Source organism: Rhinolophus hipposideros (assembly GCF_964194185.1).
Source record: "Rhinolophus hipposideros genome assembly, chromosome: 17".
NCBI lineage: Eukaryota > Metazoa > Chordata > Mammalia > Chiroptera > Rhinolophidae > Rhinolophus > Rhinolophus hipposideros.
In genome coordinates this window covers 29,854,191-29,867,778 of record NC_138063.1, presented here as the reverse complement: position 1 = coordinate 29,867,778, position 13,588 = coordinate 29,854,191, and the positions used below count along the sequence as shown (strand labels likewise).

The 13,588-nt window shown below is 35.1% G+C and overlaps 1 protein-coding gene across 6 annotated transcripts in view; it reads left to right on the top strand.

Annotated features, from left to right (window-relative positions):
- Positions 1-13,588, top strand: part of KIAA1328 — a gene marked incomplete at its 5' end in the record, with an annotated part of 265,288 nt that overhangs the window by 174,254 nt on the left and 77,446 nt on the right. For 4 of the 6 annotated variants that reach the window (XM_081078167.1, XM_081078168.1, XM_081078166.1 and 1 more), the window contains one exon: positions 386-493. The exons of the other annotated variants lie outside the window; for them this stretch is intronic. In XM_081078167.1, coding sequence (XP_080934293.1) covers positions 386-493 — 108 coding nt within the window. The remainder of the gene's footprint in view (positions 1-385; positions 494-13,588) is intronic. 6 annotated transcript variants of the gene reach the window in all.

The window sequence follows — 13,588 nt, the reverse complement described above, 5'->3', positions numbered from 1 at the left end:
TCAGTTATACTTAGTGTTACTAGAATTTCCATTTAGACTCTGAAGATCAAAATATACTTGCTTAGCAGTAGATAAGGTGAAGCATTAAATTTCCAGAGAGGAGATTTAAAGTCTTTCTAAAGCATCTATAATGTTGAATTTTTAAATAATATTCTAACCAACTCAGTCTTCCCCTACTCCTCTATAAATAAAGAAAATTTAAATTCTTGTGAAACTGGTTTGTGTTTATGTGTAGTTAGAAAGTACCCATTGGTTTTTGATAGGCTGAGTTTTAATATAAAAATAATTGCTGGGGGTCTAGCTGGAAGCAAATGGTCTTTCAAGGGTCACCATTCAGTTCCTTAGATTCCACAGCTTTAGAGATTCTCTAAATTTATTTTTACAGGTTAAGAACTCAAGCTATATTTAAGTCAAGAGAAATGGTTGCTGATAAAGAGTTTACTAAGCCCCGAGAGCTCAACCTGGATATGAATGGGAGTGACACTGGACCAAGGTAAACTTAAATGGTGTATCAAGGCAAGAATATGTAGGATACAGATATTAAGGATATGTTTGGTGTATATATATTGGTGAATGCAGTATTCTGATTATATGAATACATACATTCTCATTATAAAAGTTCAAAATATATAGAAAAGTATAAAGAAGATAATAAAAACTGTGCATATTCTTCCAGAGATAATCCTTTGAGTCCTTTTCCCCCATCTATCTTTCTTTTATAATTATATATTCTATTTTGAAGTAATACAGATTGTGCTTATGCAGAATTTTGTTTTTTGCCTTTTTACTGTGCCATATTTTGTTAGTAAATTTTTATGAAAACTTTATTCACTCAACAAATATTTATTGTTTGACATCTATTTTTCAGTATTTATCTATAAGCTTATTGTTGGCTAATACAGGGCTTTGCTATTATAGATTATGCCTTCAAGACCATTTCTATAAATAAATTATTGACGTTATCTCTACCTATTTCCTTGGTATAGGTTTCTATAAGTGGACTGCTAGTTCATAGTATATATATGAATCCTTTTAAGATTCTTGATTCACATTAACAAGTTACTTTCCATAAATTGCTTCAACATAAAAGTTAAATCAATTCATACCACCAGAACTATGTTTGAAAATTCTCTTTTCATGAAATTTGAAGAATTTGGGAACATTTTTACAAATACATATATTTTTCCGTATTTTTTTCCTCCTCCTCTTTTGGGACTACATTTACTTTTTTTTTTTTTTTAAAGATTTTATCTGTTTTTTGTGGGTTTTTTTGTTCATTTTATTTTATTTATTGGGTGACAATTGTTAATGAAATTACAGAATTTCAGGTGTACAATTCTGTATTACATCATCTATAAATCCCATTGTGTGTTCACCACCCAGAGTCAGTTCTCCTTCCAACACCATATATTTGATCCCCCTTACACTCATCTTTCTCCCCCCACCCCCTTACCCTCTGGTAACGACTAAACTATTATCTGTGTCGATGAGTTTTTGTTTCTCATTCGTTTGTCTTGTTCTTTTTTTGTTTTTGGTTTATATACCACATATCAGTGAAATCATAGGGTTCTCTGCTTTTTCTGTCTGACTTATTTCGCTTAGCATTATACTCTCAAGATCCATCCATGTTGTCACAAATGTTCCCATATCATCTTTCCTTAACGCCGAATAGTATTCCATAGTGTATACATTTTGGTTGTTTCCATGTCTTGACCACCGTAAACAAAGCTGCAATGAACATTGGAGCACACGTGTCTTTATGGATAAATGATTTCAATTTCTTTTGGTACATACCCAGGAGAGGGATTGCTGGGTCATATGGTAATTCTATTTGTAATTTTTTGAGGAACCTCCACACTGCCTTCCACAGCGGCTGCACCAGTCTGCATTCCCACCAACAGTATATGAGGGTTCCTTTTTCTCCACAGCCTCTCCAACACTTGTTACTATTTGTCATGTTGATGATAGCCATTCTGACTGGGGTGAGGTGATATCTCATTGTGGTTTTTATTTGCATTTCTTTGATGATTAGTGATGTTGAACATTTTTTCATATGTCTATTTGGCATTTGTATATCCTCTTTGGAGAAATGACTCTTCAGGTCCTCTGCCCATTTTTCAATTGGGTTGTTTGTTTTTTTGTTGTTGAGTTTCATGAGTTCCTTGTATATTTTCATGAGTTCCTTGTATATTTTGGATATTAGACCCTTATCGGAGGAACTGTTTGCAAAAATCTTCTCCCATTCAGTCGGTTGCCTGTTTACTTTGTCGAAAACTTTTTACTAAGTTTTTTTATCAAAGACTTAAGCATAAGACCTGACACAATAAACTGCATAGAAGAAAACATAGGTACTAAACTTATGGACCTTGGGTTCAAAGAGCATTTTATGAATTTGACTCCAAAGGCAATGGAAGTAAAAGCTAAAATAAACAAATGGGACTATATGAAACTTAAAAGCTTTTTTAAAGATTTTATTGGGGAAGGAGAACAGGACTTTACTGGGGGAACAGTGTGTACTTCCAGGATATTTTTCCAAGTCAAGTTGTTGTCCTTTCAATCTTAGTTGTGGAGGGTGCCATTCAGCTTCAAATTGTTGTCCTTTCAGTCTTAGTTGTAAAGGGCGCAGCTCAGCTCCAGGTCCAGTTGCCGTTATTAGTTGCAGGGGGCGCAGCCCACCATCCCTTGCGGGACTCAAGGAATCAAACTGGCAACCTTGTGGTTGAGAGCCCACGCTTCAACCAACTGAGCCATCCCGGAAGCAGCTCAGCTCAAGGTGCCGTGTTCAATCTTAGTTGCACTATCCCTTGAGGGACTTGAGGAGTTGAACTGGCAACCTTGTGTTTGAGAGCCCACTGGCCCATGTGTGAATCGAACCAGCAACCTTCGAAGTTAGGAGCATGGAGCTCCAACTGCCTGAGCCACCGGGCCAGCCCTACATTTACTTTTATATTAGACCATTAGATATTGTATGCAGATCCTTGACTCTCTGCTAATTAAAAATTTTTTTTTCTTTGTTTTTTATTTTGAATAATTTCTATTCATCTATCCCCAAATTCATCAATGCTCATGGTATTTAAAATGAATTTTTAAAATTTTTAGACATTGGGTTTTCCAGTTTTAGAGTTTCCATTTGGATCTTTGTTATAATTTCTGTTTCTCTGCTGAAATTTTCTGTTTTATTTGTTGAAAGCATATTTTTAAAAATACTAGCTGCTAACTCTATAACACCTGGGTCACCTTGGGGGTTTGTATCCATTGATCAACTTTTCTCTTGAGTATTGGTCATGTTTTCTTGTTTCTTTGTATATTTGGTAATTTCGGATTGTTTCCTAGTAATTGTGAGAGACTCTTGAATTCAGTTATATTCCTCTGAACAATGTTAACTTTTTGTGCTAATAGGCAGTTAACTTGATTGAACTCACATTTCAAACTGTCTTCCATGAGTAAGTGGCAGTGAAAATCATTGCTGAGGGGCTGGCCCGGTGGCTCAGGCGGTTAGATCTCCATGCTCCTAACTCGGAAGGCTGCCAGTTCGATTTCCATATGGGCCAGTGGGCTCTCAACTACAAGGTTTCCAGTTCAATTCCTCGAGTCGCGGAAGGGATGGTGGGCAGCGCCCCCTACAACTAAAATTGAACACTGCACCTTGAGCTGAGCTGCAGCTGAGCTCCCGGATGGCTCCATTGGTTGGAGTGTGTCCTCTCAACCACAAGGTTGCTGGTTCGACTCCTGCAAGGAATGGTGGGCTGCGCCCCCTGCAATTAGCAACGGCAACTGGACTTAGAGCTGAGCTGCGCCCTCCACAACTAAGACTGAAAGGACACCTTGAAGCTGTCCTGTTCCCCTTCCCCAATAAAAATCTTTTTTTAAAAAAATCATTGCTGAGTTATTTTAACTTTACCTAGATTCTTGAGTCTACCCTGTTTATGTGTAGTACAGGGTCAGCCAGAACTGGCAGGGATGTTACATAGAATTTGAATCTTGTACTCTTTCTCTCTCTCCTTTCTAGAATTTTTCCCTTTTCATTTACTCTTGTACTTTAAGCAGGCCCTTGAGCTAAAGGACACACACACAAAAAAAATTAGGGACTCTCGCAATGACCCTATCTATTTCAAATGCTGAGCCTAGTCTTGTTTCTGCTTGCATTTGGCCACTCTTCAGTGCTTCAGGTTTGTTTTTGTTTTTCTCCCAGAGTTTATCGTTGTTGTTACCTGTGGAAGATTTGGTTCTATAGGAACTACTCAAGCCATTTTCAGAAGCAGAACCAAATAATTCTCATTTTAGCACAATTTTGCCATAATTTATCTTTCTAATTGTGGTAAAATATACATAACAAAATTTACCCTTTCAACTATTTTTTGGTGTACAGTTCATATTGTTGAACAACCAATCTCCAGAACTGTTTTTTGTTGCAAAACAACCTGTGTACCCATTAAACTCCTCCCCATTTCTCCTCTCCCCCAGTTTCCACTCTTTAGAGACAAGAAGTTTTGACTCTTTTCTGTGTTTTCTTTTTTAATCTGTTTCTTCTAGTATTTATATCCATATTTCTGAATAACAGGTTTATGTAGGTATTAAGTATTCACTTTCTCCTATGAAAGATGATAATTTAGCTCTCACAGATAGCCATCCTATTTTCTCCCTTTTTCCTTCCCTCCATTCCTTCTTCTGTTTTCGTCTCCTTCTCCTCCTCTGCCACTTTCTCTAACATACATATTGACACACATGATATTTCTTTCTTTCTATTCTCTCAACATAACTATATCACAATATGCTTACAATAAAACTGCAGATAGTTTATACACAGCTGGGCCATGTACTGTATGATTGTTAAATTTAGTTTTTATATGATAAATTGTTTTCTCTAAATTTAGAATTGCCTTATTTTCTGTGAACTCATTCATTTATTAATTCACTCAAATATTTATAGTTTTTCACCAGGTGCTTGGCACATTCTAGACTTTGGGGCATATAATAGTACACAAAACAAAAATATTTCTGACCTTGTGCAAGTTATATTTTCATGTCTTATCATTCCGAAATTCACCCAGAAATTATAATTATCTAAACATATCTTTACATATTAGTTATTTTATCATATCTCTTCATTGCTTTCATTTTTTGCTATTTTTCCTTCTTATTTTTCCTTTGTTTTTTTAGATATCCCTCCTGGATCTCTCCATAATCCTGCACTAGTCTAAACCGGTTATTCTCTAGGCTTCCTGTCTAGGGATTTATGCTGAAATTTCCCTTATCCATCGTCTTGGAAATTTTCTTCATTTCTTTTCTGGGTATTTTCCCCTTTTGTTGGATCACATATTATCTGTCCTCTTTTTGGTTTATACTCATTTTCCTGAAACATGTCTTTCAATGCTTACTGAGAAGGAGTACAGAGGCAATAATTTTTTTGAGACCTCATACCTATGAAAAATGTCTAACGTCTATCTTCATCTTTAGTGTATAGTTTAGATGGCTATAGAATTCTTAGTTGGTTATTATTTTTCCTCAGAAGAGATAGAAGGTGTGTTCCGTTATCTTCTAGTTTTTGTTGCCATTAACAAGTTTGGTGTAATTTAATTCTTTATCTTTTTTATGTGACCTGTTCTCCCTGGAACTATTAGAATCTTATCTTTTCTCTGCATTGTTCTAAAAATTAATGCCAGTGTGCATTTGTTTAACCTTTTGTATTAATTATGCTTAATAATCAATGGATTCTTTCACCTGGGAAAACTTCCTTCAATGAAAAGCTATTGAAAGTTCTCCAAATAGATGAGCAAGGCTTGTCAACGGATGGGCTTCACTGTGGGGTAATCAGGTAGGAATCAGGGCATGGGAACCCTCTGTTAGAATCTGTAGGTCTTTGGGAGACCCTCTGTTGGTATCTGTAGGTCTTTAGTCTTGGGATAGTCAGTTTCCCTAGGGATAAATCTTCTGCCTGCGTAGGAAGAAGGGATGGGAGCATCACATGAGCTTGGCTGCCAATGTGGGCATCTCTCTGGAGGAAGAGAAATAGTACCCAACACTCATTATGTAGGCTTTCACTCAATACCTTGTTTAACTATATGGTATTTCTGCCCTCAACTATATTTTAGGCCCCCAAGACTGGAGTCTCCAGGGGAGTGAACTTCCAATCTTCTCAAGGTGGGGAGAAATAGTTGACTGACTCTGGAGATAAAGGAGGGCATCTTGGATATTTTACTGCTATACAGACTTTCATCCAGCCATGCTTACAGTCCCACTTGCATTCCTACCTGTTTTCTCTAATCCCCGAGCCTTTCAGGAGTTCTCTGGCATGTTGCAGCTTAACCTCCTCTTCTGCCCCAGCCAGAACATATTTCAGTTTTGATTTTTCTAGTTGGCTTATTGGTTTGAACTCACATATCTGCTTTCAAGCCTTCTAAAATTTTGTAACATGTCTTATTTTTTTTTGTCCATTCCTCTTCAGTTTTCTGCCATCAGATAATTTTATGTCTTTTTTATACTTTTACTATAAGTTTTAGAGATTTCAGAAGGGAATAGAGGTTTGTTTTCAATCAGCCATGTAAATTGGCTCTCTAGTGTTGATTTACATAAACAACATTTGATCAGTTTAATAGGTGGAAAAATAGCATGCTACTCTAATTTACAATTATTCAATAAGAATGAATCTTTTCGTTTATATATTATTAACCCTTTATGTTTCTTTGTAGAATCATTTCCTGACTATGTCCACATTTTTTTTATGTAGGGGCATTATATATCTTCTTTAGTTGATACGAAGAACTTTTTATTACGATATTTGCTTTGAATTTAAAATAATTTCTTCTTATTCTTAATGATATTCATATTTAGCTATATCTTCATATTTACTTGCTTGCTAGGAAAAATATATATAAGATGCTGATTAGCCAAAAGTAGAAAATAGTACATACCCATAATCATATCATCTAAATATAATCTTAGCATATAACTTCTAGATCTTATTTTTTATGAGTATGTGATATATATTGATAGTATACATTTTGTTTCATATTCCACTTTATTTTAATCAAACTTTGTTAAATTTCAAAAAAAAATTTCTTGTAAAAAGTAAAATATCCAAAGGCACATCAAGAAAAGATCTGTCATCTTTCATTCCCTAAATATTCCCTATCTTTACTGTCTTGCTTGAATTAATGTTAGCACCCTAATGTGTATCCTTCTGTACCTTTTCTTTATTTCATATATATATATATATATATATATGAAACATTTGTAAACATTCAAGATCAAACTGAACATTAGTTGTTCATTTTTCTCCCATTTAACAGTACTTAATGGTCATCTATGAGATGTTTTTTTACATGTAGAACTATGGCAAGCAGAATAATTGCCGCCCCCCCTTCCCAAAGATGTGTGTGCTCTGATCCCTGGAACCTCTCAAATGTTACTTTACGTGGCAAAGGAACTTTGTAGATATGATCAAGAGAACAGACCTTGAAATGAGAGGCTATCCTGGCTTATCTGGGTGGTCCCAGTCTAATCACACGAATCCTAAAAAGTGGAGAACCTTTTCTTGCTGGTGGGAGAGATGAGATGGAAGAAGGAGGAGCTGGTTCCAGCATGAGAGTGACCGAACCTGCCATTGCTGGTTTTGAAGATGGAGGAAAGAGGCCACAAGTGAAACAATGCAAGAAGCCTCCAGAAGCTCAGAAGCATCCTCAGCTGGCAGCCAGCAAGGAAATGGGCACCTCAGTCCTCCAACTGCAAGGAGCGAAATTCTACCAACAGCCCAAATGGAAACGTCCTGTCTAGAGCCTTCAGAAAGGAACGTAGTCCTGCCTGTACCTCAGTGTTAGTCCAGTGAGACCTGTGTCAGACTTCTAATTACAGAACTACAGAATAATAAATTTAGGTTGTTTAAGCCACTACATATGTGCTAACTCGTTATAGCAGCAATAGAAAACTAATACAAATACTAACTTGTTTCTTATAAATGCATAATAGTCCATGGTTTCTATATGCACTATAACTTATCCATCACTTCTATTCTTGGATATTCAAGTTATTTCAAGTTCTTTACCACTACACACAATGCTATAACAAGCATGACCATACTTATTCTTGTGTTCTGCTCCTTCTGCTTTTTTAGGATAAACACCCCAAAATGAAAATGCTGGGGTCAAAGACTATTTCTACATAAGGATATTTTGATATAATATATAATTCTAAATTACAGTGGTTCAAAAGAAAATTGCAATGGTCCGTGCCAATTTTCTTTTCCAAAAGGTTATAGCAATTCATACTCCCACTTGCAGTTTATGAAAGTTTTCATCACTGCTATTCAGGCAAGTGTAATGAATGCTTTGAAAGCTAGTGCTTCAGTCTGAGAGGTAGGTGGACATGCTTTAAAAGTTCAGGTGCATCTAAGCATACATGTCCTACATTCAAATAATTATGACAAAAATAAGATAAGACTAGACACTGCTTTCAAAAAAAATCTTTCCTAATATGCCTTTGATAAGACCATAGGTCTTTTAAATTGTTAATCTACATTATAAGAGTTAGAAGAAACTCTTGCACCTGCTTCCAAAGTCTGACAGTCATTGGAAAACTAAGAATTCTCAATCAACAACCCTGAAATTATTTAATCTAATGTGAATTTAAAAGAAGTAAAGGCAATGAGTTCATTTGCCTCCTTGATTCAGTTGGCTATGGAAATGATGTTTGCCTTCACTAACACCAGTTAGTTAGAATGGGTCAAGGGAGAATACCATACATCCTTGAGCAGGCTTTGTAGAATTATTTAAATAAAAATCTCTGCTGATTTTAGAAGAGATGGTATAATCAAGAATCGTTATAGGAAATGACCTTCTTTCTACATTGCAGGCTCTTTGATTTTGCCAGTAGAACTCCCTAGATAAAATTTAATTTTAAGCTAACTTTTGTTTATTTGGAAATTTAAATTATCTTAGTATTAAAAATACTCTGTGTATTTAAAATATTAAACTTACTCAAGTGAGGCATCAAGAATTTGGAACTAAAATAAATGAGATAATGAGGAAGTGAAAAACATATTTTTTTATAATTAACAGCTCATTTTGAGTTAATTATATACAATTACCAAAATCTAATTGCAATTTATTTTCTATTATCTGTGGGAAGAATCACAGGCAAGGGAGCTTACATTGCTGCCTTCCTGCATAAATGCTATAGAATGAGAATAAATAATATGTGAGGCTTTAATGACAAATAAGAGCAAATAGTAGGGCACAGCTGAGCCAAACGAGTGGAAGATAATTATCGCATGAAAGATGGTAATGACTTAAAAAGTCACAAGCAACTCTGATTGCTTATAGGGTTCTCTGGTTTGTTTTTTACTTAATTTGATGTTTGTTGGCTGTGCAAAGATGACCCTTATAAATTAACATTAGTTTCATAATTCTACAGATTACCAAATAGCTGGCCATTTTTTGTATTGTCACATGATACCAAGCAACTCAAGAAAAAAAAAATTTTTTATGGCATTGGTGGCGATTTATTCAGTTTGATACTCACAGATAGTGAACTCTAGGTTATGGAGCCACAGCTCATTTATAGAATTTGAATTGACCCATGAACAAATAAATTTAAAATGGGAACCTAGGTATCATTTGTTTTGCTCTAAAGTTAGGTTGTTTTGCTGCCAAGTTAGGAATAAGAAAAATTTTTATTAAACATCTATTATAAAAGAAAAAAAATACCTGCCTTACTAAATATACAGGGGATATAGAAAAACCCCTACCTTCAAGTATTCTAATAGTAGGGAAAAGCTGAAATCGTACTTTGGAAAGGAATTTGGTTGAGGGAGTATAATTTTAAGGATAAGAATGACCTATACATTTTTATAGTTTTGGGGAAGTGGCTAGTGAAGGAAGAGATTGCAGAAAATGAGTAATTGATAGAGCGCAGTCCTAGGAAAGGTAAGAGTCAATTCAAATCATTTGTCAACGTCCCAGTTTTTTGTGCTGGCTTCTCTTTCTCTGCTTATATCTGGACTCACCTTTTTTCTTATTTCTACACATTCACCCTATGACTTTAAATATCATCCATAAACTGATGACTCACAAATTTATCTCTAAAGGGTCAATCATTAAACCCATGGATCTTGTCATCTACGCAAGACTTCCACTAGACTGTCTAATAGACATCTCACAGATATTAATAAAGCTAAAACCAGAAATCTTGTTTCCCTTTTCTACCACCCACTCCACTTTCACCCTATCCCAGCCGTCTCCATTTCAATAAATAATACTGGCTACTCAAGTCAAAAAGTGTTCTGTGTTTCTCCCCTTTCTTCCCTCTCTTCTCCAAACAATCAATAAGCATGCTCTTTTTTTTTCCTATTCTACCTTTAAAATGTATACACTCCTCCCACCACACTCCAAGCCTGGACTTCTGCAGAGGCTTCCTAAGTGGTCTGCTTTATTTATTTCTGTTCTTAACTGCCTACAATCGATTTTCCACAGCAACTAGAAAAATCATTCAAAAATAGCAATCTACATCCTTGCCTAACACTCTTCCAAGACTCCTCAGTGCATGTAGAATAAAATCTGAACTTGACTGTCTTAGAGTATCCTACATGGTCTGGCTTCTGCTTACCTCTTCATACTTCTCCTTCTTAAATACTTAGTGACCCTACTACCCCCATTTTACTTAAAATTCAAATTTCTTACCGTGGCCGTTAGGGCCCTTTATGTTCTCCTATCTTGACTTTGCCCTTTCTTCCTTGTATCCGATGTTCCAACTGCATTGGCCTTGGTTTTTGTTTTAGTTTTTAATATATACTACATCATACCTATATAAAAACACATGTAAAATCCTGTCCTTCCTAGTATTGGCTTCTTTAGATGAGAGCTTAAATATCATCTCCTGGAGGGGTGCTTCTCTGCCTGGTCACTCTGTAAAGCATGTGTCGCCCATTGTTCCCTGATTCAGTACTTTGAAGTCCCATATACCACCATCCATCTGGAAGCTTCATGAGTACAAGGATCATAACTGTCTTGTTGCATATGATGTGTCATTACATCCTCTACATGTTATGGAGATTGTATCTTCACCATACAGTCGGTGCTCATAAAATACTTGGCAATAGATTTTTTTTAAATCTATTTTTCTTTACAGTCTCTGTAAAGTATAAAAGGAGATCATCAACTAAGAAAGGTGACAGTAAGGATAACATCTAGCAGGAGGATAGAAATACTTAAAATAGCCTCAAAGGAAGGTATAACAAGTTATCAAAAGATCAATAAGAAATATTGCAACCACAATATAGAAATTCCCTCAAATTGATAAGATAAACTACCGATAGGCAATTCTCAGAAGAGTAAGCCCAAACAGCCAATACGTATATAAAATCTTCTCACAGCTAATCTTGGGAAGATGAAAATTAAAAACAACAAAAAGATAACATGTTTAAATCAATAAACTGGCAAAACTGAGTAAGTTTAGTAAAGTCACGTGTTAACAAGCATGTGGGGAAATAGGCACTTTGATGCACTGCTGGTGGGAATGCAAATTGCTAGAGCCACTTTGGTGGTCAATTTTGGAATTTCATTTTACAATTACTTTTAATTACCATTTATATTTGGCACAGCAATTCCCCTTCTTCTAACTTCTCTTCACTTCTTTGCTCTTTGGAAGTCATAAATATCTTTTTGGCTAAAGAATTGCTCATGCAAAAAGAGAACATTCCTCCAATTTCTCTTTCAAAGTTCTTTAACAACATGGCTGATACATGGTGGGGATCACTGTTGTCTACCTTTGCCATGCTAGAAATCATCATTAAAAATGTACTGTTGGGCTTAGAGACACTGCAGTGTAAATATAAAGTAAAATGAGAAAAAATGATCTCTATTAATTGAATATTATATAACTTCGATAACAGAGAAATTTTCAGGGATTGGACAGTTATCTTCCTGTCATCTCCCAAATGTTTTTCAGCTATAATATAAAAATCTGTTTCTCTTCAGTACTTTCTTCTAGACCCACATTTCAATCTTTTTAAAAATTCTTTACCTTATTCATAAATATAAAAATCATCACTTAAGCAAAGAATTACCATATGACCCACTAATTTCATTCCCAGGTAACATACATCCACACAAACTCTTCTGTGTGAATGTTCACAACAGCATTGTTCATAATAGCCAAAGAGTGGAAAGAAGCCAGACGTCCAGCAACTGGCTAATGGATAAACAAAACATCATATATTTATACAATGGAATATTGGCAGTAAAAAGGAATAAAGTACTAGTAATACCTGCTACAATATGGATGAACCTTTAAAACATGCTAACTGAAAGAATGTCATCACAAAAGACCACGAATTGTATCTTTCCATTTATATGAAATATCCAGAAAAGGCAAATCTATAGATCAATGATGTAAATTAGTGATTGCCTAGTGCAGGGGGTGGGAATGGGGAGCAACTGCCAATACGCATGAGGTTTCTTTTTGAAGTGTTGGAACTATTCTAAAATTAGATCATGATGATGTTTGCACAACTCTAAACTTACTAAGAATCACATTAAATGGGCAAATTTTATGGTATAAATTTATCTCACTAAAACTTTAAAAAATTGTCATCTGTGTTTAGTAGTATTCAATATTCAAAATAAATTGAATATAACTAAGAACAAAGGAAATGGTACAAAAGCTTTGCTTGCTTTCAGACTACATAAGCCTTTCTCTCTTCCTCCTCTTTTTTTCTGCCCACTTACCCCTTCCTCTAGTTCTGAATTACTTCTTTAAACTTAATTTTCCAAGATGGCATGCCATTCTGCATTCATAACGAATATAATGATAAAATAAGTAGATTCAAACCCTATGTCCTAGGAGACGATAATTTGATTTTTTTTAATTATATAGAACCAACAATTTTAAAAGGATAAATTGGTGATAAACATACAATTTATTAAATCAACTTTTTCTTTTTTTAATTTTAAGCAGTAAGAAAGATGGTTAGCACATCACCAACCTGGTGCCTAGTCTGTCCATGCTTTAACTTGACCTTACATAGCCTTCAAGGGTAAAGCTTCATTCTTACCGGTTATACTGGGGCACCTCCCTCCCCTCCTTTTCCCACAAACACTGGTTTTAAATGATAGCTAATAGACTGAAACATAAGACTACTTAAGTTTCTTCCAAACTGTTATCTACACATGCTTTGTAACTTTGCACATTGATGGCACTCAAATAGGAAAAGACAAACCTACTGCTACTTTGTATATGGTATAGCATAGCCTTAGAATTAGCTTCTTCATGTATAAAATCTACAAGTTCTTGGCTCTGGATACTTTTTTTTTTTAATTTTTTATTATTTTTTTAATTAATTTTATTGGGGTGACAATTGTTAGTAAATTTACATAGATTTCAGGTGTACAATTCTGTATTACATCGTCTATAAATCCCATTGCATGTTCACCACCCAGAGTCAGTTCTCCTTCCATCACCATATATTTGATCCCCTTTACCCTCATCACCCACCCCCCACCCCCTTACCCTCTGGTAACCACTAAATTATTGTCTGTGTCTATGAGTTTTTGTTTCTCATTTGTTTGTCTTGTTCTTTTTGGTTTATATACCACAT